Here is a 27,611-nt window from a genome sequence, read left to right on the forward strand (position 1 = left end):
GTCTTTCCGAACTGGGTTGGACATTTTTTTACCAGGTGTCTGACCCCACCTTCCACTGCCACCTTCCACTGACCCCACCTTCCACTGCCTCTTCATACCCCTGCTCTCATAAGGCAGGGAAGGGGGCTTTAGGGTTGCAGCTGCATACCCCATCTTTGCAGTTATCCCAATAATCTCCTAAATCTCCACTCTCCCCAAAACACCCCCCCCCCAAAAAAAAAAAAGAAAATCCAACCAAAAACCAGCTAAATTCTCCTCAGCAGGGCTGACAAGACAAAGGTGGAGTTTGTAGGCCAAGCCATTCTGGAGATATGTGAAGCCCAAAACTACATTTTTGCAAAAAGTCAACCCACTGGGGAGTTCTTAAAACAGCTCTTTAATTTAAAATTCTGATTTCCCCCCCATACTTCCTAGAGAAATTCTAGCTTTCCATACAATGTGCCTGTGAAATTGCAGGGACATTGGTTTCTTATGGGAATGGGATGGAAAACAGGATTAAAATGAAAAGTCAGTTTCAACTTTAATGACCAAGAGGTTAGTGCTACTCCATACAACTTTGCACTTCTCCAGTACTTTTCATCCCAGGGAGTCAAAACACTTTACACAGATAAATATTATCACTCCCATTTTACCAATATGAAAATGGAAAGCGATTAAGTCACAGGTCAGTGGCAGACCAAGAAATAGAACCTAGATTTCCTAATCCCCAGTCTTCTTCCCCAGGCCCTAATACAGGACAGCACTTAAGCATGTGCTTAAACTCCACTGAAGCCAATGGGACTAAGCACCCACTTAAGTACTGTTGGGAATGGGGTTGGACATAAGTGCTTTGCTAAATCATAATTCTCTAGTTATTAGAATCTCTATACAATTTTTTAACATCAAATACTTTATAAAACTGGCTTCCGGATTGTAAGAAGGTTTCACAACGTCTCCTTGGAACACTGCTGTGGTTCTTCAGATGTCACATACTTTGGTACTCTTGTTCAAACTCAGCCCCAAGTGTTTTTAGCTGTGTGTTTTAACTAAGGCCCATGTATCATATGATCATTCTACATGTAAAATTCCCGCTGAAGTCAATTGCTCTTAGTACTGTTGCAATGTACACTGGAGCCTCTCTCCCTGACGCATGGGAACCTGTAAGAGTGATTAGCAGTCAGAATGTGTAGCAATCTATACATAGCAAGAATATGCACTAGTGTTCAAAACATAACTGATCTGTGCCCAAGGAGGAGTCCTTTCTGCTTCTAGTTTTGAATAAAAATATTCAGCTAACGTTTTTATTACTCTAGAATATTTTAATTATAAATTTGTTACCAAGCTTTGACAAATGGTAATAAACACCTGTGAGAAGGCTCGAGTCTCAAACTTTTTGAGAAAGCAACATATTGAAGAATGACTGTTAAAAAAGATATTCATTTCTGTAGATGTACTATTCACAAAGAGTCATCGTCGTCTTTAAAACAAATAAAATCACTACTAAGGAAGATATATACAGGAACACCTAATTTTTCAAGCAGATGACCTACAAGTACTCTGCTTTGTTTCAGCTATTGCAAACATTACAGACATTTGAAATTAAGAGTGTGCTCTGCATGCAGCTCTGGGATGTATTTGATACGCTGGAGTACAATAATATCATTTCACTTCAGATCATCATCAGCAACAGATTTTAAGCACTCATACAACATTGCAACTTGGATATTACTTTAGGATCTCAAAAGGAGGACATGGATATTAATAAACAAGTTAGCAGTAACTCTTCATTTTGCCAATTATAAAGGACACTGATTGTCTTCACAGCATAAGAGCCTGGTCTTGTCACAAATGGTGCCCTTTTCCCTGAGTTTCCTTTGTGTTTTGCTAGGCATGATGACCGGTTGGCTTGGGAGATTTACAAGTCCTTGCTCGGCACTCTTTCCATTACAAGGCAGAGTTTAGGAAATCAAGGAGTTCAGCACGGTTTCGGTCTCTCTGTGGATTAGAAAAGCAGTTCTTATAAATCACGCATTTGTTCAGTAAACAATTGAATTTGTTAAGAAGTCAGCTTGGAAGTGTACATTTCTATTACACAGAAACTTAAAGGACCCCTCAAGGGAGACAGAAAATCAGTGAAAAGAAGTAGTTTTCTCACAGGAACAGAATAGTACTCAATGGGCCTGATACTCCACTGCTTTGCATTCTGTGTAGTAATTTACACCTGTGTAAAGTGCATGTCAACTGCTACCAAATCCAGATGGCTGGATATCATGATCCCCTGTGTTGCACAGATATATATGGCTATGCTGTGTGCAAGGCAGTGGAGAATCAGGCCAGATATGCAGCCTCAGGATGCCTTCTAAGGGTGGTCCCTTATGCGGGTTTCACTCTATTTTTCTGAAAGTAGCAACATCTATGTTATAAAGAGTCACAGTTTAGAATGTAATATTTATGAACACAACTTTTATTGCAAATACTAAATTGTTTGAACAAGTGGCACAAATGTACCGACCTCATCAACCGTAGGTATTAGAGCCACTATAAATAATCAGATAAGGAACTATGAAGCACCATCATCTAGACATCAGGCAGTTTGATTCTTCGGATAAAAGTGGCAAAATAAAGCAAGATTCAGCATGGCTTGAGGGCAGCAATAGCCAACCAACATATTTTTGACTAAATCTTACCTCAAAATGGTCAGTGTAATATATCCACTATAAAGTGAGAAGTTATTACTGAACAGTTAGTCAATCAAATTCAACAGCACTGGCTAGCCAAACTGAATGCCTGCTGATTGGTGTCTCACAGACTGCAGACAAACAAGGGGAACTGCTGAGAAATGTGAAAATATAATTTGGGTCGTGACACTCAAGCCTCCGTTTAACTGTCAAAATTTAACTATTTCACAGCTGACCATCTTAACAGAATCATCCAGAAGCTCTGGAGCTGTGGGGAAAATATGTGTGGAGGACCACCCCCTTTTCTCCCATTTGACACCTGCGCGGCCATGGCTAGCTTCACACACGTCAAGAAAATGGGGGCAAGGAACATAGCCAAATGTAGAAACACAGGACACTGGGAAGGTGGGAGTACTCCCTCTTTCATAGAAGAGTTAAAAGTAAAACCAACTATAAATCACACCAATGGAGAAAACCATGAACTGGTTACAAGAAAATGGTAGAGAACTCAGGGCTCCTTACTTAACCTAGACAGGCACCCTTTACATGGCCCGAATGTCAGAATAGTCCACGCACACATCTTAAAACTATTTTATGCCCAAGGGACTAAAATCTAGCCTCTCTCTGGTGGCCCCATAACTACATAAAAAACTGCACTCAATTAAAACTCTTAAAAGTATGATCAACTCATCTACACAATGCAAGTGATCTGGGAAAATATAAAAAGATACTGTACTCCCTCTTTTGGGACATACAGACCATTTTCAGCCATTACCTCTTTATCCTTTTTACTCTTCTTTATTTTCATCTTAATTTTTTTTCCTGTTATCATACTGTAGTTTTCAGTCTTCTTTTTGTCTTTAAGGTACTAAAACGAGATCATGCACTGTGATACATTTCAAGGAATAAAAATATGCTCACATTTTTCAAAATAACATTATATTAATAAGCACATTTTATCATCAAGCAGGGAACAGATGCTAACTTCCGTGTCCTGGAGAGCAGAAGCTAGGGATGCTTTGGCCAACTGTGTTCCATTTCCTGGTTGGTCTTTTATTTCATAAACACTTGTGCATGGGGAGGAATGGGAGTGTAACAGAGCACTATGAAACCGACACCAGCATATGTACCTTGGAAAGCTGGACCGGTCCTGATTTCTCTCTCTTTTTTTTCTTTTCTTTCTTTTTCTTCAGCTTGTTCTCTTTTTTCCTCTTCTACAGGTACAAGACACATATGCAAAGCTCATACTTCTCACAGAAACACAAGAGAAAAAAACCCAACCCAAATATGTATGAACTCACAAATTTCCTTCTACTGTCCTGGAAGTCACTTTTGCCATAGCTCCCCACGCCTGGACCAACTCTGGGAGATGTATTAATTGGGGGGCAGCAAAGAGGTTGATGTTTGTTAAGGCCTAGTGACCCCCAGGATCCCAGGAAACAGAAGTGGTGGTGGGTTCCCTGACCCCGTTTCTGGGGAGTCTGGTCCTCCCTGCCTCACTAAATATCTGAAATCCCTGAGCAGAAAGTGATAGAAATAAAAAGTATAAGACAGTAACAAAATGCAGATTACATTATTATATCTAAACTGCTTATATTTTCTTGATGGATATCACAATCTTATTTAGCTTATACAGAATTTAGGAAAATCTGTAGTCTGTTCCACATTACTTTCAAAAAGTTATAATATGTTTCTGATGTCCACAAACATTCGGTGGAACTGAAGCTAATACATTTCCAAACACAATGGTGAATTCATTCCTTTTTGTGCGGCCAAATGATGGAGTTGGTTGCAGAAATGTAGATCAGAGGCAACTGTCTTCACTCATAAGCCCATTATGGCATTTTTATTGCCGCAAAGCTACCACAGGAGAATTGGCTGCTGTTTTATATAGCACCCGTCACACAAGGTCCCCAAGGTGTTTAACAAGAAGTTTCATACCGGTAGTGCAGTGATTGTATAGACAGAGGCAGCAGCTCAGTAATATAACTCATACCAGGGTCCCCAATTCCTCTCAGAGTGCCTTAAATTCTACCTGCACCCATTCCAGACACTACTAGAAGCTCCATTTAATTTCCCCTCTGAAACAGTCAATTTGTACATTTTAATTTCAATTCATTTAATATCATCATGGAAATGTTTCCTTTCAAATGAACAATTATGTTCCTTATTTTGATTCCCAGGTGAGTTTTAATCACACCAGAATACAGTAGCATCTAAATTTTTTTGCCTGGATTGCTATTTATTTCTGCCAGCAAATATTTACCTTTTTGTTGCGTTTTTCTTTTTTCCTTTTCTTTGATTTAGACTTGGGAGAATCTGGAAGAAAAAAAAAGTCTGTAATTTACTATTTTAAAAATATGGGTTATTTTAGATAAAACATTGAAATGAGTACTGCAGGAGAGGGACAGTGTTGCAAGTGTGAGTAAGAAAAGAATACTTAAGTCGAGCTAAAATATATGAACCTTGACACAAAATGACACAAACACTAACTCAGTTTGCTGCCACCTCGTGGTAGAATATCAACATTATAAATCTGTAATTCACCCCCAGTGACTACTTGTATCAATATATTTATATTATTTCAAACAAAGGCTATCTGTTTCTGCAGCTACTGTCACAAATTATGAACCTATCCAACATACTATCTAGATCAGTGTTTCTCAACTGATGGGTATGTGACTCCAAGTGGAGTTACAAAATGCAATTACAGGGGTCATAAGCCCTGGAAAATTTTATTACAATCTAAAGCAAAGACAATCTCACTTCCACACTCGCCCCTCCCTTCCCCTTCAAAGTCAAGTATTCTGTCAACCGCTCAAAACACACACAAATTATATGGTCTTATTGTTATCACTGATACATTTTTATTTTTATTTTTCTACTATATGTAGAAGAGTTGTGACATTTTTTTGACTCTGAATAAGGGGTTGCCAAACTCATAGTCCAGAGAATAGATTATAATGACTAAAATTAAGCAATTAGCTCTCTAACTTCGTCAGACTATTACATAAAAAGGCTATATTAAAAGAATGTTAACGTTGCAGCGTAAAGCACTCAAAAGTTAAGAAATGCCAGTATTTTGGATCCCCCTGTGCATCAATACAGTCTTTAATTATATAATCACATTATTTTTCCACAGGACCCCGGACTCATTCAGTGCACAGGATGGACAGTGCTCAAGTAATGGGCAGTGATGCACTATTTTGTTTTATCCTTGTTCAATGTGTGGCCCGAGGCCTTATTTACCCCACGCTATTCAAATCCTGCTCTGAAGACAGAATTAATTTCCTCCTGGGCTTTTCTATGACACGAATCACTACAGTATCTTTTGTGCTTTGCAAACATTAATAGCTTAGCATCTCTGTGAATTGAGAGGGTGGTACTTTCCCCTTTTTACATATGACAGAACAACTCGCTATGAGCTTGAAGGGTGGTTTCCTCAACGCGTTGAGAACTAGATTAAGGTCCCAAGGTGGAGCAGGGTCTCTGTCGTGAGGAAAAAGGTTGGTTAAAGTTGAATGTTGAGGTCACAGGGTGCATGGATACTGAACACCCCTAAATAGGTAAGTGAAAAGCTGTAGTAGTAGCCAGGTGGACTTTGATGGAGCTCAGTAACAAACCCAGGGTTTTTAAACTCAGTGAGTGAGGTGTGACTCAGAGGGTGAAAATACCTGCTGGGTGAACCAGGAATAGAACTGCTTCCACTTTTGCAAGTAAGTCTTTCTTGTGGAGGGTTTTCTACTATTCAAACAGCACATTCTGTACTCTACTACTACACTCTACTATACCCAAGGGCCATTGAGGAGCCAGGCCTTGAAATGTAGTGTGGAGAGACGGGGTGAGTATTGTGCCCAGTCCTTGGGTCAATAGGTCTGCGGTCAGAGGCAAGCAAAGAGGTAGCCACAGAGACAGGCGAATCGGGTCCAGGAAACATACCTGCCTCATACCAGGTTGGTGCTCAGGGGATGATTACTGCTTTCTCTTGCTTTACTTTGTTCGAGAACTTAAGGCACAATGGTATTAGGGGACAGGCACAGAACAGAGTTCCAGGCCAATGGGTGAGATGAGGGAGGCATCTCCTAAAGAGTTGCATTTGCATCCTCCCCTGGAGCAGAACTGCTGGTATGCTGTGTTGAACAGTGTTGGAAAGAGGTCTATCCCTGGGAATACCCAGGTGAGAAAAATCTTTCATTGGATAGGATCACCCAGTTCCCATTTGTGGTCCTAGCAAAAATGTCTGGTCAGTGTGTTTGCTATGGTGTTGTGCAGACCTGGCAGATATGCTAATGGTATGTCAATTTGGTGGGTTATGCACCAGTTCCAAAGTTTGTATTGCCTCTGTGCACAAAGACTGGGATCTTGCTCTTCCTTAGAGGTTCGTATAGCACGTGATCACTCTGCTGTTGATGATGACTCTGACCAAGTGACCCTTGATCTTGGGTAGAAAGTGGGTGGATGCATGCCTACCAAACTTCTCTCATTGATGGGAAGAGAAGACTCTTGAGGAGTCCATCTGCCTTGTTCCATGAGGTTCTGGAGATGAGCTCCCCAGCTTACTAGGGAGGAGTCTGTTGTGATGGTCTTTGTGGGTGGTGAACACAAAAATGGGACTCCCATTCCAAACTTGTGGGGATCCTTCCACCAACTGAGAGAGCTGAGAACTCTCAGAGGGATAGACATCTGTTTGGACTGGTTGTGCTTGTTGGAGTGTAGATGGTTCTGGGCCAGGGTTGGTGGCATCAGGAGAGCAGCCTGGCGTGAAGTGTTATGAACCTACAAGCTGCCATATGGCCCAGAAGCGGCCTAGGCAGGTCTCTGCTTGGTTTATTGAGAATGGGTATGTGATGACATTTATTAAAGTTTGTGCCACCTTTAACACTACATATAATAAAACTTGCTACTGTAGTCTTGTGTGCAAATTCAACACTTTATTTTAAACATGTAGTTGTTATGTACCAAAGTAAAAACCAGAAAGGCTGACTAGCAGCAATCAAAAAGTACAACACAATAATCAAACTCAGTGACAAACCAGTGGAAGATGCATGCTGCCAAATGACACGGACAGCTATTTCTGGGTATCTTCTGTCCCTCTGTTGTCCTTGGCCTTTCTGGTGCATTTTATATGTGCAGGTCACAACTGGACAGGAGTGGATGAATACATAGGTTACATGTGTCTGTTCCACATGCTAGTGTTCATTGCCTTGACTGAGATTTTGCTCTTATAACATGACAATGTCTTATTAGTTAAATTTGGGCTCTAGTATGCCCATTATAGTTTTATTTTATATGGAACACTTTGTTTCCAATATTTCTGCTTCTAATCATTTGAATCGGTTCTTTGTTAAATAAACCAATACTAGCTTTCTCTGTAAACAAATCTATGTGCTGTGTGTTAAGTGGAGCTGGGTTCTACAGTGTAACTGGTAAGCTGTGGTGTATTGTCCTTTGGGGGGGTCTAATGGAACAGGAGCCTGACCCTGTAGGCGGCTGTTCGGAGGGCTTGGGTTTGGAGTGTGCTTATCAGTAACCTGTCTACAGAGAGTCTACAGAGAAGGCAGTGCTTGTGTTGCCAGAGACTGGTGGTGTTAGGGAACTGATCCCCACCAGGCATAGACAAGGCTTCCTCGTGCTAAGGCCAGGTGGTAATGAGGTGCCTCACAACCTTGGGTACCCCCAGGAACTGTTACAGAGGGGGCTCGTGAGTTACAGAGGTAACCCTAATAAGCACGCCCCACCCTGGAACGTAACCATCTAGAGTTCCTACTCTGTGAGAAGTTCACATTTGTCACAAGCCAGCAACGAGTGAAAATTCCTGGTAAAGATCAACAAGATGCTGATTTAGCACGGAGATGTAATACAGCCTCCTTACAAGCATCGTGTCCATGAACAGACCTGGCTGATCGCCAGCGAAGGGGACTCCTAACACAGAGAGACCGCCATACTCTGCTGTAATTTGGATTCATATTGAAGGCAGCTGTGAACTAAATACACACTCTGGTTTCGTTTGAACAGCCAGGGTTTTTTGGGACTTTACAGGCAGTCCAGGCCAGTACAGGTGTGGCCTATTTATAAGCTGTGTTGTATTACACAAGAAGGGTACATGAGACTATTATTTGTGGAGCCTCAACCTATACTTGTAACAATCAGCAAGTAACTAGTCTATGTTTCATGATAGCTGCTTAACTTTTCTTCCTCATTTTGTGGGGTTCATTTTGAATCCCACATGGTACTGGAGGAAAGTAGGGTGGAGGGTGTTAGGGGAATGGGTGGGTTCCGCACTGAACAGAGGCATACTAAACCCCTGGCTTATATTAATAACTTCCTAGGGCCATAAGCTGGATATCCCTCCCATCCATACATTAACAGCAGCAAACATGGCAGCAGAAACCCAGTAGGCTCTGGAGCTTGCTCTGATGCAGGGTCTGTAGGGTGCTGCTTCCCAAGGTCATCTCCAAACAGCTGTTCCAAGTACAGACCCAGCTGTGCTCTAGTTGCTCCGGTGGCATAGCCTCTTTGGTTACTGGCCCCAGCACCAGGGTCACTTCAGGTGGCACCTGTGGCTGGGAAGTTATAAGGGTGCCATCCCTGCTCAGCAGATTGTCATGCACCACTGTGGGTTCAGTGCTCGTTAAAGGTCTGTTGTGGGGTAGGTACAGCCCGTCACGGGTGCTGGGTCATGTATGGTGAGAAGAAGGGAAAAAAACTGTAGAGCAGCCAGTTAGGTCCCTCGTTTGTCACCCTATCAAATGTGATATTTATGGCCTAGTGGCCAGTGTCAATAAAGCGGCCCTTCCACCACAGCAGCTTGGCCCAATGGCCAGAGTCAATAGAGAGGCCCACCTCACAATAGGGATTATGTGGCCTATTGGTCCGCTGGGGAAGTGGGGTACCATTCAGGGGTGTGTGGCACCCAGGGTAGGGGGACTCAGCCCCTCGCTGGTCCTCTGAGTCCCAGCCTAAGACCCTGGTGGGGGTGGGGGTGCTCACCGCCGAGTCAGTGGGAATCCTCCCGAAACACGCTAACTGGTTCCCTAGTTCACTCACTGGAGAAGAGTCTAAGTCCCCTAGACCGCTTCCTATCATTTCTCCCTCGGCGATGCTCCACGTTTCCCCTGGGTCTCTGGGGTCCTCAGGTGGAGTAGCTCTTGCTGGCACAGTCTCTTCTCTGGGCTCGTCAGGCAGCCTGGAGTCCGTCTGGAACTCTGCGTGCCGTGGCTTATAGTCAGAACCTGTAGCAGCTCCCTGGAGAGAGCCTGCAGTCTGCACACCCTTCCCCTTTGAGCAGCCTGCCCAGACTGAGTTGGGCTGTTTCTTTTTATACTCTGCCTCCAGGCTGAGCATGCCCAGCAGAGTCAGAGGGGCAGGGCTTCCTCAGCCTGCAAAGCACAGTTAACCCTTGCAGGGCTGGTGCAGGGTAGGTACATCCTGTCACAGGGTCCCAGTAGCCAGTCGAATTCCTTGTAAAAGAGGCAGGAAGACAGGGAGTTCCCATAGGTGCCATTAAAATCTTTATCCACGTCTACATTACAGACTTTTGCTGCCCCAAGTTACATCAGCATAAAGCCACTGCAGTCAGTGTTCAGTTGGCAGTGTACAAACTCACTGGGAGTGCTTGTTTCGATGTAGAGGACAGTGCACCATGAGTAGGTATCCCAGTGTGCAACTCGACACCTTTCAGTGCACTGTCTTTTGAGACGTTTTGGCAATGCATGGGGAGGCAGAAACACGTGACACAGCGGCATGACTGGGACTGCAGCATCAAGTTCCTATCATGCAGTTTTCTCCATCCCATAATGCCATCTCCGTCCCATAATTGTCACACCTATTTTGAGAATCCCACAAACCCGCACAGGACGTATCGCTATCCACCATCTCTGACAGATGCATGGAGCCTGCACAGCTCTGCACTATTGTCATAAGCATTACAAGCACAAGATGCACAATCCTCTGGTATTTGGAGAGCCACTTGGAATGTGATGATTTCCTGGAAGGTAGATTATCTGTGGGCACATAGTGAGAACCCATTCAAGATTGTTGGTAGCATTCATGCAGCTGCTGCAAACAGTGGACTGCTGCTTCTGAGCCTGAGAAACAAGCACAGACGGGTGGGACTGCATCATAATGAAGGCTTAGGATAACGAGCAGTGGTCGCAGAACATTCAGATACACAAGGCCACATTCCTGGATCTGCATGCTGAGCTTGCCCCAGCCTTCAGTGCAGGTACATCAAAATGAGAGATGCACGATCAGTGGAAAAGTGAGTGGGGATTGGACTGTGGAAACCTTCAACACCAGATTGCTACTGGTCAGTGGAAAGTCATTTTGGAGTTGGAAAATTCACTGTGGGGGTCACTGTCATGCAAGTGTGCAGAGCCATTAATCATCTCTTGATATGCAGATGTGACTCTTCACAACATGCAGGATATAGTGGCTGGATTTGCAGCAACAGGGTTCCCGAACTATGGTGGAGAGATAGACAGCACACATATCCCTATTTTGGCACCCAGACCACCTTGGCACAGACTACATCAACTGAAAGGGCTATTTTTCTATAGTTATGAAAGTGCTGGGGGATCACCAGGGATGCTTCACTGGTGGTGTTGGCTGGTCAGGGAAGACACACGACCCTTGCATCATTAAAAAAACAGGATTGTTCAGAAAACTACAAGCAGGGACCTTCTTTCCTGACCAGTGGATGATGATTGGTGATGTTGAAATGCCAGTGGTCACCCTGGATAACCTAGCCAATCCCTTACTTCCCTGGCTCATGAAGCTGTACACCAGCCACCCTGATACCACCAAAGAAAGATTCAACTACCGGCTCAGCAGGTGCAGAATGACAGTTACATATGGTTTTGGTAGATTAAATGATGCCAGCATCTCTTCAGTCATCAGACTGGATCTCAATGAGAAGCTGTGATTGTCCTTTCTGTTCCCGCAGTATGGAGTGGTGGGATAGGGATGTGGCTCCAATGCCACGTGGAATCCTGAGGGAGCGTGTAGGGAGGCGCTATGCTGCAGTTCTCCATGGACTGCAAAGGCAGGCAAGCCTGGGATGCTTGAATGTGGAGGTCCACAAGAGCCTACAGCATCTGTGTTTGCTGCTGGAGAAGCCCCATTATGTCTTGATGTGTCTCCCTCTTCATTTTCCGATGGGCCTCTTGGGCCTTTCGCCTGTCAGCTCTTTCCCTCTCCATAAAATCTGTGATATTCATCCTCCAAGCCCTCTCTTCATGGTCCGATGCAGCACGGGCTTGCAGGGTCTTACTGAATATGTCATCTTGAGTCCTCTTCTTTCTCATCATTTGGCTCAGGCATTTTGCGGGTGTGTAGGGAACCCTTCAAGGCCACAACAGCAGTAGCAGCAGACAAAATACAGGGTTTATATGTCAGTATAGTCATAACAGAAAGCACAAGTTAAAATTCAGAACTCCCTTCCCCTTGCTCCCCTAAAGTTTTAAACACTTATTGACACTTCTGCTTTGGAGCGCTTGTGCATGGCACCACTCAGAGCACCAGCCATGGGGAGTATGGCCCAGTAGGGGTAAGGGAAACGAGGAGGGAGTTGCTTGGTTGCATGAAGCTATATGGGAGTATAGGACAATGGCTCTGAAGACTGGCACCATTTTCCACGAGCAGTGGTGATTTTAGCTGAGGGTGACAAAGCCAGAGAGTACAGCTGCTGCTGGCATCCTGAAGCTGCCCTTGCCTGTATGCTGCTAGCCTGCATACTGCAATGGTACCTGCCAAAGTTACCGTTGACTGGCATAGGAAAGTGCCCAACCATGGGGAAGAAAGAAGGCTGCCATCCCTAGAAACCTTTGTCAGCAGATTGCAGAGTACTGCTACAAAAGTTTCATCAAGATCTCTCAGGAGGATTCAAGGGACACCCTTGTGTACATAAACAAAATGCTCTGCGTCCCCCATCCTCTGCCAAAAGAGGGGAATGAAAAGCAGATAATTCTGCCTCTCACTATTGTACCTCTACCTCTTCTAGTCTGAGTAAATTAATAAAAAGTCAATGGCTGCCTCCTGCTAAATTGGGAGTGCCACTGTAATGGGAAATGAATGTACACACCCGAGGTTCCTTCCCCTGCATCAGGCTCACCTGTGCTTGACTGACTGGACTGCAGCGGATTCTCAAACAGGGCCTGGTTCGCAACATAGCTTGAACCCCTGGTCACATCCCCTACCCTCCTCCTCAGTGTTCATGGCAGGGGCCTGTGACTCGGGCTCCTCCGGGGAATCCATGGTGGTGTGCGGGGTGGGGATGAGGTCTCCACAAGCTATAGCCTGTTGCTCTTCGTAAAAGCTGCAGGTCTCTGACTTGGCACCAGATCGATTGTTGGCCTCCCTGGCCTTCTGATATGCCTGACGCAGTTCCTTTGCTTTCACGCAGCACCGCTGCTGATCCCTGTCATACTCCTTGTCCTGCATCTCCTGGGCAATCTGCTCATAGATGTCAAAATTTCTACGGCTGGTCTGTAGCTGTACTTGCACAGCTTCTCCACAGGCCGAGAAGATCCAGTATCTCTGGGACGGATCGCATCTGGAGTGCGTAGATGGCACAATCAGCTGGGCAGTTACACACAACCCCTCCATGGACAGTTGCTAGAGGTGTGCTCATCAAGAGGCACAATCAGGAAAAGGTATTTCAAACATTCATGGGGTTTTAAAGATGGGCATCTTCTGGTCTACGTAACCCTTGGGCAGTGGAGTTAACAACTGTGACCAGAGCGGTCAGTATGGACATTGTGGGACAGCTGCTGGAGGACTATTAAGGCAGACATAGGTAATGCAATGTCTACACTCATGCTGTGACGATCTCAGTATATTGACCATGGCTGAAAAGGGCTCAGGGAGATGGTTATATTATGTCAGCGTAATGGAGAGCTTATGTTGGTGGCAAATTTTAGCACAACTAGGTCTATGCAAGGCAACTTACATCTACCTAACTTTGTAGAGTAGAGCAGGCTTTTGACTTTGAAGTACTGTCTTCAGCCACTTGATTTGTTCTCTCCATTGCTCATCTGTTCATTCAATCCTCAATGCTGCCAGCCACTCGGCTATACCTTTGCAGACATGATCATTTCTTGTGCTTTTGCTGAAGTCAGATGTCTTGCTCACTTTGCTCTGGAGGTTAACCAGACTCTAGCTGTGTTCCTCTGGCCAGCTAACAGCGCACTTGATGCTGGGCTTCTTAAGTGTTGGCCATAGCTAATACATGTGAAGGTTTACTGTGTTTTCAGGTGAGCTGTCTGTGTGGAAATGAAGGGTTAAATGCTGAGCAGCTGCATTTCAATGAGGAGGTTGCTTACAGTTCCTGGCAACTGAGTGGGAAGTTTTTGGATGGAAGGGGTTGGACACAAAGCCCTAGGGGATTGTGGGTTAGTGTTGTGTATTCTTCTAAGGCTACATCTATACTACCAAATTAAATTGACTTAAGTTACATCAATGATCATAAACCACTGTAATTACATCGCTTGTGCATGTTCACACAATGCTCCTTGTAAGCGGAGCATGTCATAGAATCATAGAATCTCAGGGTTGGAAGGGATCTCAGGAGGTCATCTAGTCCAACCCCCTGCTCAAAGCAGGACCAATCCCCAACTAAATCATCCCAGCCAGGGTGCTGTCAAGCCGGGCCTTAAAAACCTCTAAGGAAGGAGATGCCACCACCTCCCTAAGTAACCCGTTCCAGTGTTTCACCACCCTCCTAGTGAAAAAGTTTTTCCTAATATCCAACCTATACCTCCCCCACTGCAACTTAAGACCATTACTCCTTGTTCTGTCATCTGCTACCATTGAGACCAGTCTAGATCCATCCTCTTTGGAACCCCCTTTCAGATAGTTGAAAGCAGCTATCAAATCCCCCCTCATTCTTCTTTTCTGAAGACTAAACAATCCCAGTTCCCTCAGCCTCTCCTCGTAAGTCATGTGCTCCAGCCCCCTAATCATTTTTGCTGCCCTCCGCTGGACTCTTTCCAATTTTTCGACATCCTTCTTGTAGTGTGGGGCCCAAAACTAGACACAGTACTCCAGATGAGGCCTTACCAATGCCAAATAGGGGGGAATGATCATGTCCCTCGATCTACTGGCAATGCTCCTACTTATACAGCCCAAAATGCCATTAGCCTTCTTGGCAACAAGGGCACACTGTTGACTCATATCCAGCTTCTCGTCCACTGTAACCCCTACGTCCTTTTCTGCGTCCACAGTTGGTGCTTTGGATCGACAGAGAGAGCAGTGCACCATGGGTAGCCATCCCACTGTGCAACTTGCCATCTTCTGCCACTAGTTCTGGGAATGGATCACAGTCCATCATGGGGGTCAGCTCACTGTCCCATGATGCAGTTTTCGCCATCCCATCATTCCATGGGCTTCTGACTACGTTATGCACCATTTTTGAACATCGCCTGCAAACTTTGTGCCCACCATCTCTCTCTGAAACCATGGATCCTACACTGCACTCCAGTCTTGCAATGAGCATTATGAACACATCGCAGCAGATCCTGCAGTATTTCACAAGCTGCAAAACAGAAAGTGAATCGTGCCCTGCTGTGTGCCATGGAAAAAAACAATTCCGGATTGACGTTGACATTCAGGGAGCTGCTGTACACAGTGGACCATCACCATTGGGCTTGGGAAACAAGCACTGAGGGGTGGGATCACATGGTTATGCAGGTAGGGGATGATAAGCAGTGGCTTCAGAATTCGTGGGTATGCAAAGCCACTTTCCTGGACCTGTGTGCAGCGCTCGCCCCTGCCCTGCAATGCGAGGACACCAGAATGAGAGCTACCCTCACAGTCGAAAATCAAGTGACAATCCCTGTTGGGAAGCTGGCAAATCCAGACTGCTACCAGTCAGTCACGTATCAGTTTGGAGTTGGGAAGTCCACTGTGGGGGTTATGGTTATGCAAGTGTGCAGGGTCATTAACTGTGTTTACTACTAAGTACTGAGACTCTGGGCAACGTTTGGGAAATAGCAGATGGCTTTGCAGCAATGGGATTCCCTAACTGCAGCAGGGTGACAAATGGCACACATATCCCAATTTTGGCTCCAGGCCATCTTGTAACAGTGCACCAACAGAAAGGGCTACTTCTCTATGGCACTGAACGCGCTGGTCGATCACAGGGGTAGTATCACTGATATCAACACGAGGTGGTCAGGGAAGGCGCATGACAAATGCATCTTCAGGAACACCGGCCTGTATTGAAAGCTGCAAGCAGGGACTTTCTTTCCAGACCAGAAGATTCCAATAAGGGATGTGGATAGTGCCCATAGTGATCCTGGGAGACCCAGCCTACCCCTTACGCCTGTGGCTCATGAAGCCTTACACGGGAAACCTTGACAGCAGCAAGGAGCGTTTCAACAACAGGTTCAGCAGGTGCAGAATGACCACTGAATGTGCCTTTGGCAGACTAAAGAGTCGCTCGAGCTGCCTTTTTGGCAGGTTTGTTTTCTTCATTGAGATCTTTCTCATGGTCATAGCAGCCTGCTGTGCTCTGCATAACATTTGCAAAGCTAAGGGGGAAAGTTACCCCAGGGTGGAGCGTTTAGGTACATTGCCTGGTGGCTCATTTTGAGCAGCTAGATTCCAGAACTATTAGAGTGGCTCAACAGGGGGCTGCTTGAATGGGGGAGGCTTTGAAGCAGCATTTTGACAATGAGCCCCAGTAATGTGTCTTTCTTTAATGCATTCAGCCAGGCATTGTTTACTTGCTGCCTTGAAGGACCCTTGTAATGATTGCAGACTACAATTAATGCTTTGGCAGCAAATATGACAATTGCCACCGTATAAGAATTTCAGCAGCAACTACTGTGTGCAGGACACAAAAAGATTCCTTTTATTGCTAAGTCTACATTTTTATTAAACAGCAATACACAGATTTCCATTTCCTACAAGGGACATGACCCTAAGGAGTACTGTCTCAAATGAGGCTCTCACAGCTGTGTGTAAGTCCAGTTGTCATTATGAAACATATCCCTAGGGGTCAAGGGCAAGGGGTACTGCGACAGGCTGGGAACATGCGAGGAATGTGTGTGGGGAGTTTGGGGATGGCATGGAATGCAGTTCTGTACAGGCTACAGGGGAAGTTGAGCACGGATGTGCTCTGCCTGCAGTGCAATCAGGGACCTCAGCATCTCTGTTTGGTCCTCCATCAGTTTTATCATCCGCTCCTGCCCCCGTCTCCTCTCCTGGCTATCCATTCTGAGTTTTTCATTGATCGTCTCTCTCCATGCTCTGCTCTCACTGTCTGCAGCATCAGTTGATTGCAGCAGTTCTCTAAATATGTCTTCCTTACTCCTCCTGGTTCGCCTCCTTATCTGATGGAGGTGCTCCGCTGGTGCGTAGGAGGTGGCCCATAAGGGCACATCTGCAGAAACAACAGAAACAACAAACAGAGGTAGTATTATGAATGCACTCACAGCCTTGAATCATAACAGTTACATACATCTCTTTCTCACTTTCCCTTAGCAAGCACACAGCACAGCGAGAGCCCAAAACATGGTGAGTTTGGCCTAGGAGGGAGGGAGGGAGAGGGAAGGGGCAAGATGGGACAAAGGGTCTCGGTGGTTTCCGAAGGGGATCACTACAAGCGCCTAGGAACACTACTCTGAATACTGGCACTGTTTTTCACAAGTGGGGGGTGATCAAAGCTGATATCTCATTCCTGAGGGTAACCAAGGATGCAAGGGTGCATCTCCTGCATGCATGCAGCTTCTGACCGGGTCCGTATGCTGCTCGCCTGTGGCTTGCTTTGGTTCCTGGAGAAGTAACTGCTGATTGGCGTGGCAAAGTTTCCTACAGCGGGGGAAGAAACAAAGCAGTTCTGCCAAGGAATCTTCGGCAGAGGATTGCAGAGTACCTCCAGGAAAGTCTCCTAGAAATCACTATGGAGGATTTCCAGGACATCCTGGCGTGCATTAACAAACTTTTCCACAGGGCCCCCACTGCATAGCTGCACAGGGTAATGAGAAGCAGGTGCAAAGAGTACCTAGTATTGTTAATTTCTATCCCTTATCCCACTTTTATCATGTAACAAAATAAAGCAGAGCTCAACCTCCTGTCACCATGCAGTATCAAAGCAAAATTAGTACTTACCAGAGATCCCTTTTCCTGCATCAGGCATGCCACAGTCTGAGTGCTCGGACTGGCTAGACTCCTCCGGAGTCAAAAAGAGGTCCTGGCTCGGCTCGCCAGGCCATCGGATGACCCTGTTGCATGTCCCACATCCTCCTCCAACTCCACTTCCTTGTCCACCACTTTGTCCCCAGGGTTGACTCCACTGGTCGCTGCCTCCAGTCCCCCCCGAAGCATCCAAGGGACTCTTGGTGGTGGAGGTAGGGTTGCCACTGAGGATGGCGTGCAGCTCCTGGTAGAAGTGGCATGTCTTCAGCGCCGCACCAGAGCTACAGTTGGTCTCCCTTGCTTTCTGGTACACCTGCCTCGGCTCCTTGATCTTATCACAGCACTGCTGCATGTCCCTTTTGTGCCCCTTCTTCTGCATGCCACGAGCAATCTGCCCGTAGGTATCAAGTTCCTACAGCTGGAGCGGAGCTGGGACTGCGCAGCCTCCTCGCCCCACAAACCCAACAACTCCAGTGTACTCCAGGCATGAGTGCATTTACTGCAGAAAGTCGGCATGGTTAGCTGTGCATTTACTTTGTGAGCTGTCCACGCCGAGTAAACAGGAACAGGAATTTCAAAAATTCCTGGGCTTTAAAGGGAGAGGGGCGCATGCCTGCATGCAGGCAGGTCGGCAAAGTTTAAACTGCTGACCAGAGCTGTCATGATGTGTATTGTGGGACACCTCCTGGAGACCAATTAGGGCAACATAAGCAAGCGCAGTGTCCACACTGGCACTGCATCGCTCTAACTTCATCACAAAAAGCTCTATGCCTCTTGCTGAGGTGGTTTATGTCATCAGCGTATCAGGAGAGTTAAATCAACGGGAGGAGCTTTGCTGTGCGTACACCATTGTTTTGCAGATGAAAGCTGCCTTTTGAGGACAAAACTGTGTAATGTAGACAAGGCCTAGATATGTGGTGATACTCTGGGACAGGGGAGCTATACATCAGTACTTTCAGAAGATCTCTCTTCATACATCTCAGTAGACGCGACTCAGGTTCTTCTGACACTCAAAGATCCTCTTGCAAAAGGAACCTAGTTGATACCAACAAAGTAGGGCTCCAAGTGGCTGGTTAGGATGAAGCTGATGTTATCAGGGATGGTACGGCTGGACGATCCATATGGCCCTTTCGCCCATTACCTGTAGAAGTGGGTCACGGTCAAAGACAGTTTCTTCAAGGAGTCTCTGGAGGACTCCGAGACAGGTACCCATGTCAGTGTCTAGTGAGGCTGTTTGCTGAGAAATTTCTCAGAAAGTACCATGCTGCAGATGATCTTTGAGGCCGTAGGAACCACAGCAGTACTCATACCAGACGCAAGGTATACTTGCTACCTGCTTCGGGGATGACTTCTCCCTCTTCTTAGGCCCTCTGAAGCTTTTCCCAGGTCTCCGCTTGTTGGAGTCAGAGCTGTGAAAGTTGCCAGGGCACTCAGGTTGTCTGAGGCCAATATACAAGGGGGCCTGAAATGGTAGTAGGTCTCAAGGAATGTTTCATGAGGAGAAGATTGAGCCTGTTGTCCCTCAGCTTCCTAGATCTTCTCCTAAAACCAGTGCAGACCTTGCACTTAGATGGAACACGAGACTCTGAGACAGCTGGAATGTCCATCGCTAAGGCAAAAAGACCTATTACGGGTCTGACAGGGTTTGCTGCCTGAGATTTTGGGCATACCCCGCAACAGAGAAGGTGAAAGACAAGGAGAGGTCAAGGTCAGGTGTGGAGGGGGTGAGGGGGGACCCCCAAAAGCACACAGCATGTTTGGGAAATTAATAAAAAAAATAAAAGAGATAAGACTAAAATAAGTCAGCTAGCTAAAACTTTGAAGCTAATGGATACCGCAATGCTGCATCTCTAGTTGCAGGTTGCTGAGAAGGAACTGGAACAGTGGCGGGTCCACCCTCCTCTATATGGTCTCGGATTGGAGCATAGGGATGTACATGGTGCAGATGTGGACCCCACAGACACTACCACCAAAAGATCTCTAATTGAAAGCACACAGGCACACAGACACCTAAACTGGAGCACCCATAGGGACACCCAGTCAAATAACATTTACATATCTGCTTAATTTTAATCATAAAGACAAAGGGGGGGGTGAGGTAATATATTTTATTGGACAAACTTTTCTTGGTGAGATAGACAAGCTTTTGAGCCACAACTTTAATCATGAGTGCAGTACCATAGACCTCAGCGGAACTAGTCCTATGAGTAAACTTCACACCTTTAAGTATTTGCAGGATTGAGACCAAAATTCAGATAAAACCAAAAAAACTAACTTTGGTCTGGACAGGCAGGCAAAATAGAAAAAAAATTCAATTGTTTTGTTTTAAAACATTTTAAACGTACGCGATGTTATTTGAGATCTTACTTGTTGCTTTGAGTGAAAATAATTTTTTTTATTTCTAATGTTGATTTGTTATTTTACATGACAGCACATGCAGTGTGCAGAGAGAGTCTGGAGTAGCTACAGGAAGTGGTTACATGGAAACAGTCTGAAGAAAAAGACAGCAAAGGTTGTGCACTAACTTGTACAGTTATTTCCTGGTAATTAAGCTACATTTAAAGCAAGTTTCAAATGTGTGTAGCAGCACCGTTCGAACGAGTAAATACACACTCAAGTGCAGTAATGGCAACTTACCTCTGCCACTTGAACTGCTTCTGCTGCTTGAAGAGGAGGAAGACCTTGATGAAGAGCATGAGGAGGATGTAGTAGTAGTGCTAGCAGATGATGTTGATGAAATGGATGATGATCTGCTTCTGCTGCGTTTTCGCTTTCTCTTGTCTTTCCCTTAGGAGAATACAAGGCCTGGTTCATTAGGTTTCAAATAGTGACAACACAAAAGCTAATAACTTAAGCTCAGACGACATAATTTTTATAGAAATTAAAATTTAAGACAAGATTTGGTGAATCCATTAAAAAAATAAAACCATTGTCCTTGCCTTCTGTCATTTCCAACATAATGTAGCTAATGACAATGCCAAGCAATGCAATCAAACATTTTTACTCATGCAAAGCATAGTATACAAACAAGAGTCTTTCTGCAGCAGCTATTGTCCTAGACTAGAGTTTGATTTCATGACTCCCACCTCTGACTTTCATCTCTTCTTGTGATGTAGCGCATGGTGTTCCACATTTCTCATCACGTCTGTTATCCATATCTAGTGAAAAGAAACATATATGAATATCCACAAAAAGGCTTTCTTTGAAACATACATGTACAATGGTAGTGGAGATCAGGGAACGTTTCCATGATCAATTCCTATTATTTAGATGGGGGAAGAAAGATAAATATCAAACTACACCAGGATGAACATGGGTGTAGGGTCTAATCTTGCTATGCCAGGAATTGCACAAAAAAATCCCAAGTATGTACATACATACATACATCCATCCATCCACACTCAAAAATTGCATTCATACTCACCACTTTTATATTCATATATATAAATTGTGTGTGTGTGTGTAAGTTAATTTAAGACTGTTGTACCTTGATTAAATGAAAAATTCTGTGCAACTACATGCACATCATTGTTCAAAGCAGATTTTAAAACAAATTTTGCAGACATCTAAGTTTGTACATAATTAAAAAAAACATGCTATATACTACCTTCTATTCAGAAGGCTCACCACAAAGGGCTTCAGAGGCTAAATACAACACAAAGCCACTGAAATGCAGCCACCTTTGGTGTGGAGAACTCAGCAGACAGTACACATCATATTGCTCAACAGTGGCATGGAGAGGGGGAATTTTGGCTAAGATACCAGAGAAAACACACACACACACACCCCCACCCTCCCCCTCCTCCCTCTCTGTCTGTGCCATGTTACCTTTAACATCCATGCATAACGTAAGTAAATGTTCCCTACAGTGCAATCTTACATTAGCAGGAAGATGACCTAGATGATTGAATAGGTCTTTTCCATTTTTAAATTCTATGATTCTAATAGACAGAATCTGTACTCTAAAATTCTCATCCGACATACAGAAAATTGCACAGAAGTCATGGTTTTCCGGTTTCTAGTGCATTCTGATTTTAAATCAGTTTACATTAAGAGAACTTTAAATTTGAAATTAATCCCTAAGAACATGAAGTGGTTCATTTTCATAAGTTTTACTCTTCCTTAATTCCCATAAACAAACTAAAGAAATAAAGCCTAGATGGTGCTACTATAAGGTGGAAAACTGTTCCCATAGAGTAGTTATTAGTGGTTCACAGTCTAGCTGGAAGGGCATACTGAGAGGAGTCCCACAGGGATTGGTCCTGGGTCCAGTTCTATTCAATATCTTCACGAATGATCTAAATCAGTGATACTCAGCGTTCGGTAGTTAAGGAGCAAATGAATGATCAATATTACCCAGAAGAGCCACAGTAGTGTGAATTCATTGTTTCATTTACTGTACTCTCACAGCAAAATGACTGACCAAGTATACTTATTTTATCAACTACAATTGGTTAATAACATAGTAAAAGCATCCTGATTGGTTAATAATTAAATCAGAGTGTTTTAATGTCATGTGCTGCAAAGAGCCGCAGGAGACACATAGAGCTACTTGCGAACCACAGTTTACTGATTTAGATAATGGCATAGAGAGTACACTTATAAAGTTTGCAAACGACACCAAGCTGAAAGTGGTTACAAGTGCTTTGGAGAATAGAATTAAAATTCAAAATGATCTGAACAAACTGGAGAAATGGTCTGAAGTAAATAGGATGAAATTCAATATGGACAAATGCAAAGTATTCCACTTAGGAAGGAACAATCAATTACACACAGAACGGGAAATGCCTGCCTAGGAAGGAGTACTGCGGAAAGGGATCTGGGGATTATAGTGGATCACAATATAAATATGAGCCAATAATGTAACACTGTTGCAAAAAAAGTGATCATCATTATGGGATGTCTCAGCAGGAGTGTTGTAAGCAAGACATGAGAAATAGTTCTTCCACTCTATTCCAAGCTGATAAGGCTTCACCTGGAGTACTGCATCCAGTTCTGGGTGCCACATTTCAGGAAAGATGTGGACAAATCAGAGAAAGTCCAGAGGAGAACAAAAATTATTAAAGGGCAAGAAAATATGACCAGTGAGGAAAGATTGAAAAAACTGTGTTCATTTAGTCTGGAGAACAGAAGACTGAGGTGGGATATAACGGTTTCCAAGTACATAAAAGATTGCTACAAGAAGGAGGGAGAAAAATTGTTCTCCTTAACCTCTGAGGATAGGACAAGAAGCAATGAGCAGAAATTGGAGCAATGGAGGTTTAGGCTGGACATTAGGAAAAACTTCCTAACTCTCAGGGTAGTTAAGCACTGTAACAAATTGCCTAGGGAGGTTGCGGAATCTGTTATTGGAGGTTTTTAAGAACATTCCTGACAGGTGGTCTAGTTATTCCTTAGTCCTGCCTTGAGTGCAGGGTATGACCCTATGCCCCATATTCTTCATAGAAATATTGTTAGATGATTATAGCATACCTAAGATGTATTTTATGCAAGATGGGTCTTGTGAGATATCATTGGAAAGGTTATGATTTACTGAAGATTATCCTATTTGTATGCATGTATCATTTCTATATCTGAAGTTAGGAATATTGACTTTGTAACAATTACAAGTGGGCTTACACCTGGGGAACTCCCTCCAGACAGAACGCAATCAGTCTGGATGGGCTATTAGGGAGAACAATAGGACTTTGAAGATACTAATCTCCCACCTTCCTGAGAAGCTTCCTGGAATGTTACAAATGGCCTTTGACTCATGGCTGCTTTGACACTGTAGGGTCATGTCACCTGGTACTGGACTCCATCATAGAATACCAGTATTTTTCCACTGAGGGCGATGGGAACCTCACTGGCAAAAAAAGGGTTCCTGCCATATGTAAAACCTATTTAAGACAGGGGAGTGACTTAATCAGTGTTCATTCTTCACTTAATCCCTGCCCAGGATGACTGCTGAAAACATCTAAGAAACAAGGACAAAAAGGCAGGGGAGAAAAGATGAGCCCAGGCTGAAAAAGGTGTCTGGCCTGCGAAAGAAATGCCATAAAACATTTAATGTGAGAAATTGCTAGTTGTAACCAGAAAGAAAAGGAGTACTTGTGGCACCTTAGAGACTAACCAATTTATTTGAGCATAAGCTTTCGTGAGCTACAGCTCACTTCTGTAGCTCACGAAAGCTTATGCTCAAATAAATTGGTTAGTCTTTAAGGTGCCACAAGTACTCTTTTCTTTTTGCGAATACAGACTAACGCGGCTGCTACTCGAAACTAGTTGTAACCAGTTTCTTTAGTTTGCGTGTTTGTTTTATTTGCTCAGTAATCTGCTTTGAGCTGTTTTCTATCCCTTATAATCATGTAAAATCTATCTTTTGTAGTTAATAAACTTGTTTTGTTTTCTCTAAAACCAGTTTGTGGAATTCATAACTGGAGGAGGTAAGGGAGGGTGCTGTGCATATCTTCCTCCACATTGAGGGAGGGGGTGAATTTCATGAGCTTACGCTGTATAGTCCTCCGTGCAAGACAATATAATTTTGGGTTTACACTCCAGAAGGGGTGTGCACTTGAGCGATGGGCAATTCCTTAGCTGAAGCCTTCCCATGCAGTGCTGATTTCAGACTCTGTGTCTTTCTGCAGCTGGGTTTGTCCCTACCTGTGTGTATGCTGGAGGAGGCTTGAGGGCCTGGCTCAGCAGGACAGCGTAAGGGAGCCCAGGCTAGTGGAACAGGTGGGCTCAGTGGTACCCTAGTACATCAAGTAGCACCTCAGAGGGGCGGTAACCCGTCACACAGGGGACTGCACTAGATGACCTATTGAGGTCCCTTCCAGTCCTACACTTCTATGATTCCATTCATAGCTGTTTTAGTGCAAGTCATTAGTACTTAATGTTCGGCCGTTAAGATGGTAAGCGATTAGAGCAAAACATCCATGCTATCTGACATCCAGTCAACATGACCTCAGAGCAGTGGAGGGCACACAGGTAAAGAGACAAACCGGTCCTGGCAACATGCAAAGCAATGTGGGATAGCAGTTTGCAGACTGCCAAGCTAGTGGAAATGGGAAGAGCACACACACATATATTAGTCCGCACTAATTCAATACACAGTGAACTTAATATACTTTCAAAGTGAATTATAGAACATGTATTTCCTGGCCAATTAGCATACTTTGAAGAATTATGTTGTATGGACACAAGTCACTTGAATGCACACTAAGTAAAGTTATTGTGGACTAAAACCCTGTGTAGACAAGCCCATAGTATCTGCAAATGTAAATGAGGATAATACTTATCTACTTTTCAAAAGGACATCAATATTAATACTATAGGTAAACTCTTGAGACGGTGCTAACAGGAGATAGACTCGGAAATTTATTTAATCCATTTAAATTCCCAGAGGCCTCAAACGGATGAGGAAATAGTCAGTGCAAGATCTTGATAGCATCACTGAAATGCAACTTTATAGGAATAGTTAAACTAAAAGTTCATGCAAATTAAAATTTTAAAAATTCTCAAAAGGAGAAAAATTGCTATGATCATGATATAAGCCTGTGACAACAAATGAATACTGGATTAATAGTAATCTCTGCATCAGGTGATCTTATGCCAAAAGGATCTCACAGCCTGAGCAATCTTACGCACCTTAAAAATGTAGGCACAATCGGGCTAAATTAAACATTTCAGGGTTGACTGGCCCAAAAATTAACCTACTGTAATAATAAAAATCTTTCATTTTCCTAAGTTTTTAAATCATAAAATTTAGTGCCAGGGCACTAAGAAGATTATGATGTTCAGCATTTGTTATAAATTTTATTCAAAAGACTTAATATAGTGGCCTAATATATAGGGAAGAGGGATAGCTCAGTGGTTTGAGCATTGGCTTGCTGAACCCAGGGTTGTGAGTTCAATCCTTGAGGGGGCCATTTGGGATCTGGGGCAAAAACTGGGGATTGGTCCTGCTTTGAGCAGGAGGTTGGACTAGATGACCTCCTGAGGTCCCTTCCAACCCTGATATTCTAAGTGCAATCCTGAAAACATCAGAAAACTAAAATCAAGTCAAAATACTCTTCTTTGCTAGGCAACCTAACACACAGTGCAGGCTCATTTGCAACTGCAGATGCACATGTGCATGGCTTTCGGAGATGTTAAACTCTGAAAGTTAAAAATGTGCCTAACCCAACACATGCTGTTACATACAGCATCATACTGTGTGCTCCACAACTGTGAGCCTCATCTTATAAGAGTAATGACTGAGAGCAGGTGGAAACAGCAAGTCTAGCTTTGGGGAGGGATAGACAGGTTCTCTCTTTCAATCCCTTTTTGTTAGGGCAAAGATTGTCCCTCAGTGACCAGCGCTTGAGGAAGCTGTATCAACCATCTCTCAATTAGTGAGCAAGTCAGTGATATGCAGAACCACCATGTGGCCAACTCTAGCAATATTTGGTGTTTTACTTAAAACCCCAGTCAGGTTATTACAGGAGAATCTCAGCGTCTATAAAAAAAAAACAAGTTTCTGGTGCTCAGGGCAGTAGAGAAAAATATGGCCCCAAACGCCCTGTAAAGCTGCGGAGAGCAGAAGGCAGCAGAGAAACCCCTGCCCGACGTTATCCATAGGGGCTGGAAGTAGGGTTGCTACAGCACCTCCTGACTGGGGTGGTTTCCATCACCGGCAGGGTTTACGGTTTGGGCCAATGGCTCACTGCCAGCCCCACTGTACAGATTGCTCCCGCACCCCTGGGGGGCTCTCGACATCTCACGGGTTTTAAGCCAACCGTGTGATGTCGCGGGGTCGGAGTCAGACGTTGTGAGCACCTCGGGGCGACTACAGAGGATCCCGCCAGAGCGGGGCGGGCAAGTGAAACCGCCCCGCGCGACCGGCCGCGATGTACTGCGGGGGGGGGCTCCTGCCAGGGCCGCGGCCCGGGCGCAGCTCAGCGCTCCGCTCCCTCTTCCTGCGGGCGGCCACCAGGAAGCTCCCGTAAGAAGCCACCGGCCGCAGCGGATGCCGAGAGGGCCCGCGGCTACGCGGCGGGGCGGGCGGTGTAACGCCGCGCGGGAGGGGCCGGGAGAAGAGGGGGCAGACAGCGGAGGGGGGGGGGGGGGAGGCGGGGAAGCGGCTTCCCGGGCGCCAGCGCTGCGCCGCTCCCAGCACTTACCACGGCCCACGTCCCACCTCGGCCTCCCCACCTTAGCTTCCAGCGTCCCCGTTACCCGGAAGCACAAGACTGACCCCGACCGGAAGGGAATAGGGTCTACATCCGGGAGATCCGGGTAGGCGGGGCCTGAGATCAGAGCAGCGGGGTGTCTCTCAATGGGACAGCCTATGTAAGGACCTTCTTCCTCCTCCTCCTCCCCGTTTACCTCGCGCCTGGTGCGTGCGGCCAACGCAGGGGGCGGGGTCACGGCTGCCACGTGCCGCGGGGGCTCTCTGTGAGAAGCGAATGAGGGTAAATCAGTGGGGGCCGTATGCAAATGAGCTTGTAGGTTCACGTCCTACTTGTGCCCAGCCCGCTGTGGCGGGTGTGCGCCGGCTGCCCTCGCAACGGCCCGGCCCGCGGGGAAACCGTCCTGGCGCGTGATTCGCGGAGGGCCTGGGAGATTCTCCCCTCCCCCCTCCCGGCGGGTTTGTCCTACACCGTCTGCGGCAGCCCCTTGCGCGGCTGGGCATGAGCCGTGGCAGCGCTTCCGCCAGCGCCCGCCGCGGGGCTGCTGTGGGAGAGGCTCCACGTTTGTTTGTAAGCCTCCCCCCCGTTGTTACCGATGTACAGGCTGACAGCGGCGGGCGCAGACGGCGGTTGTTAGGGGGTGACTCCAGGCCCTGAGATTAAG

At 45.2% G+C, this 27,611-nt stretch overlaps 1 protein-coding gene across 1 annotated transcript; it reads right to left on the reverse strand.

Moving 5' to 3' along the window:
- Positions 1-1,277: 1,277 nt before the first annotated feature.
- Positions 1,278-27,081, reverse strand: LOC114019083 (corepressor interacting with RBPJ 1). Its single transcript, XM_037893552.2, has 7 exons — positions 26,939-27,081; positions 20,882-20,953; positions 20,433-20,582; positions 4,924-4,976; positions 3,788-3,871; positions 3,433-3,525; positions 1,278-1,974 (listed from the first exon to the last, which is right to left on the reverse strand). Exons 2-7 carry the CDS (start codon positions 20,949-20,951, stop codon positions 1,924-1,926), a joined length of 501 nt encoding a protein of 166 aa, XP_037749480.2. The 5' UTR covers positions 20,952-20,953; positions 26,939-27,081; the 3' UTR covers positions 1,278-1,923.
- Positions 27,082-27,611: the final 530 nt, after the last annotated feature.

The sequence above is a fragment of the Chelonia mydas genome, chromosome 3 (genome assembly GCF_015237465.2).
Source record: "Chelonia mydas isolate rCheMyd1 chromosome 3, rCheMyd1.pri.v2, whole genome shotgun sequence".
NCBI lineage: Eukaryota > Metazoa > Chordata > Testudines > Cheloniidae > Chelonia > Chelonia mydas.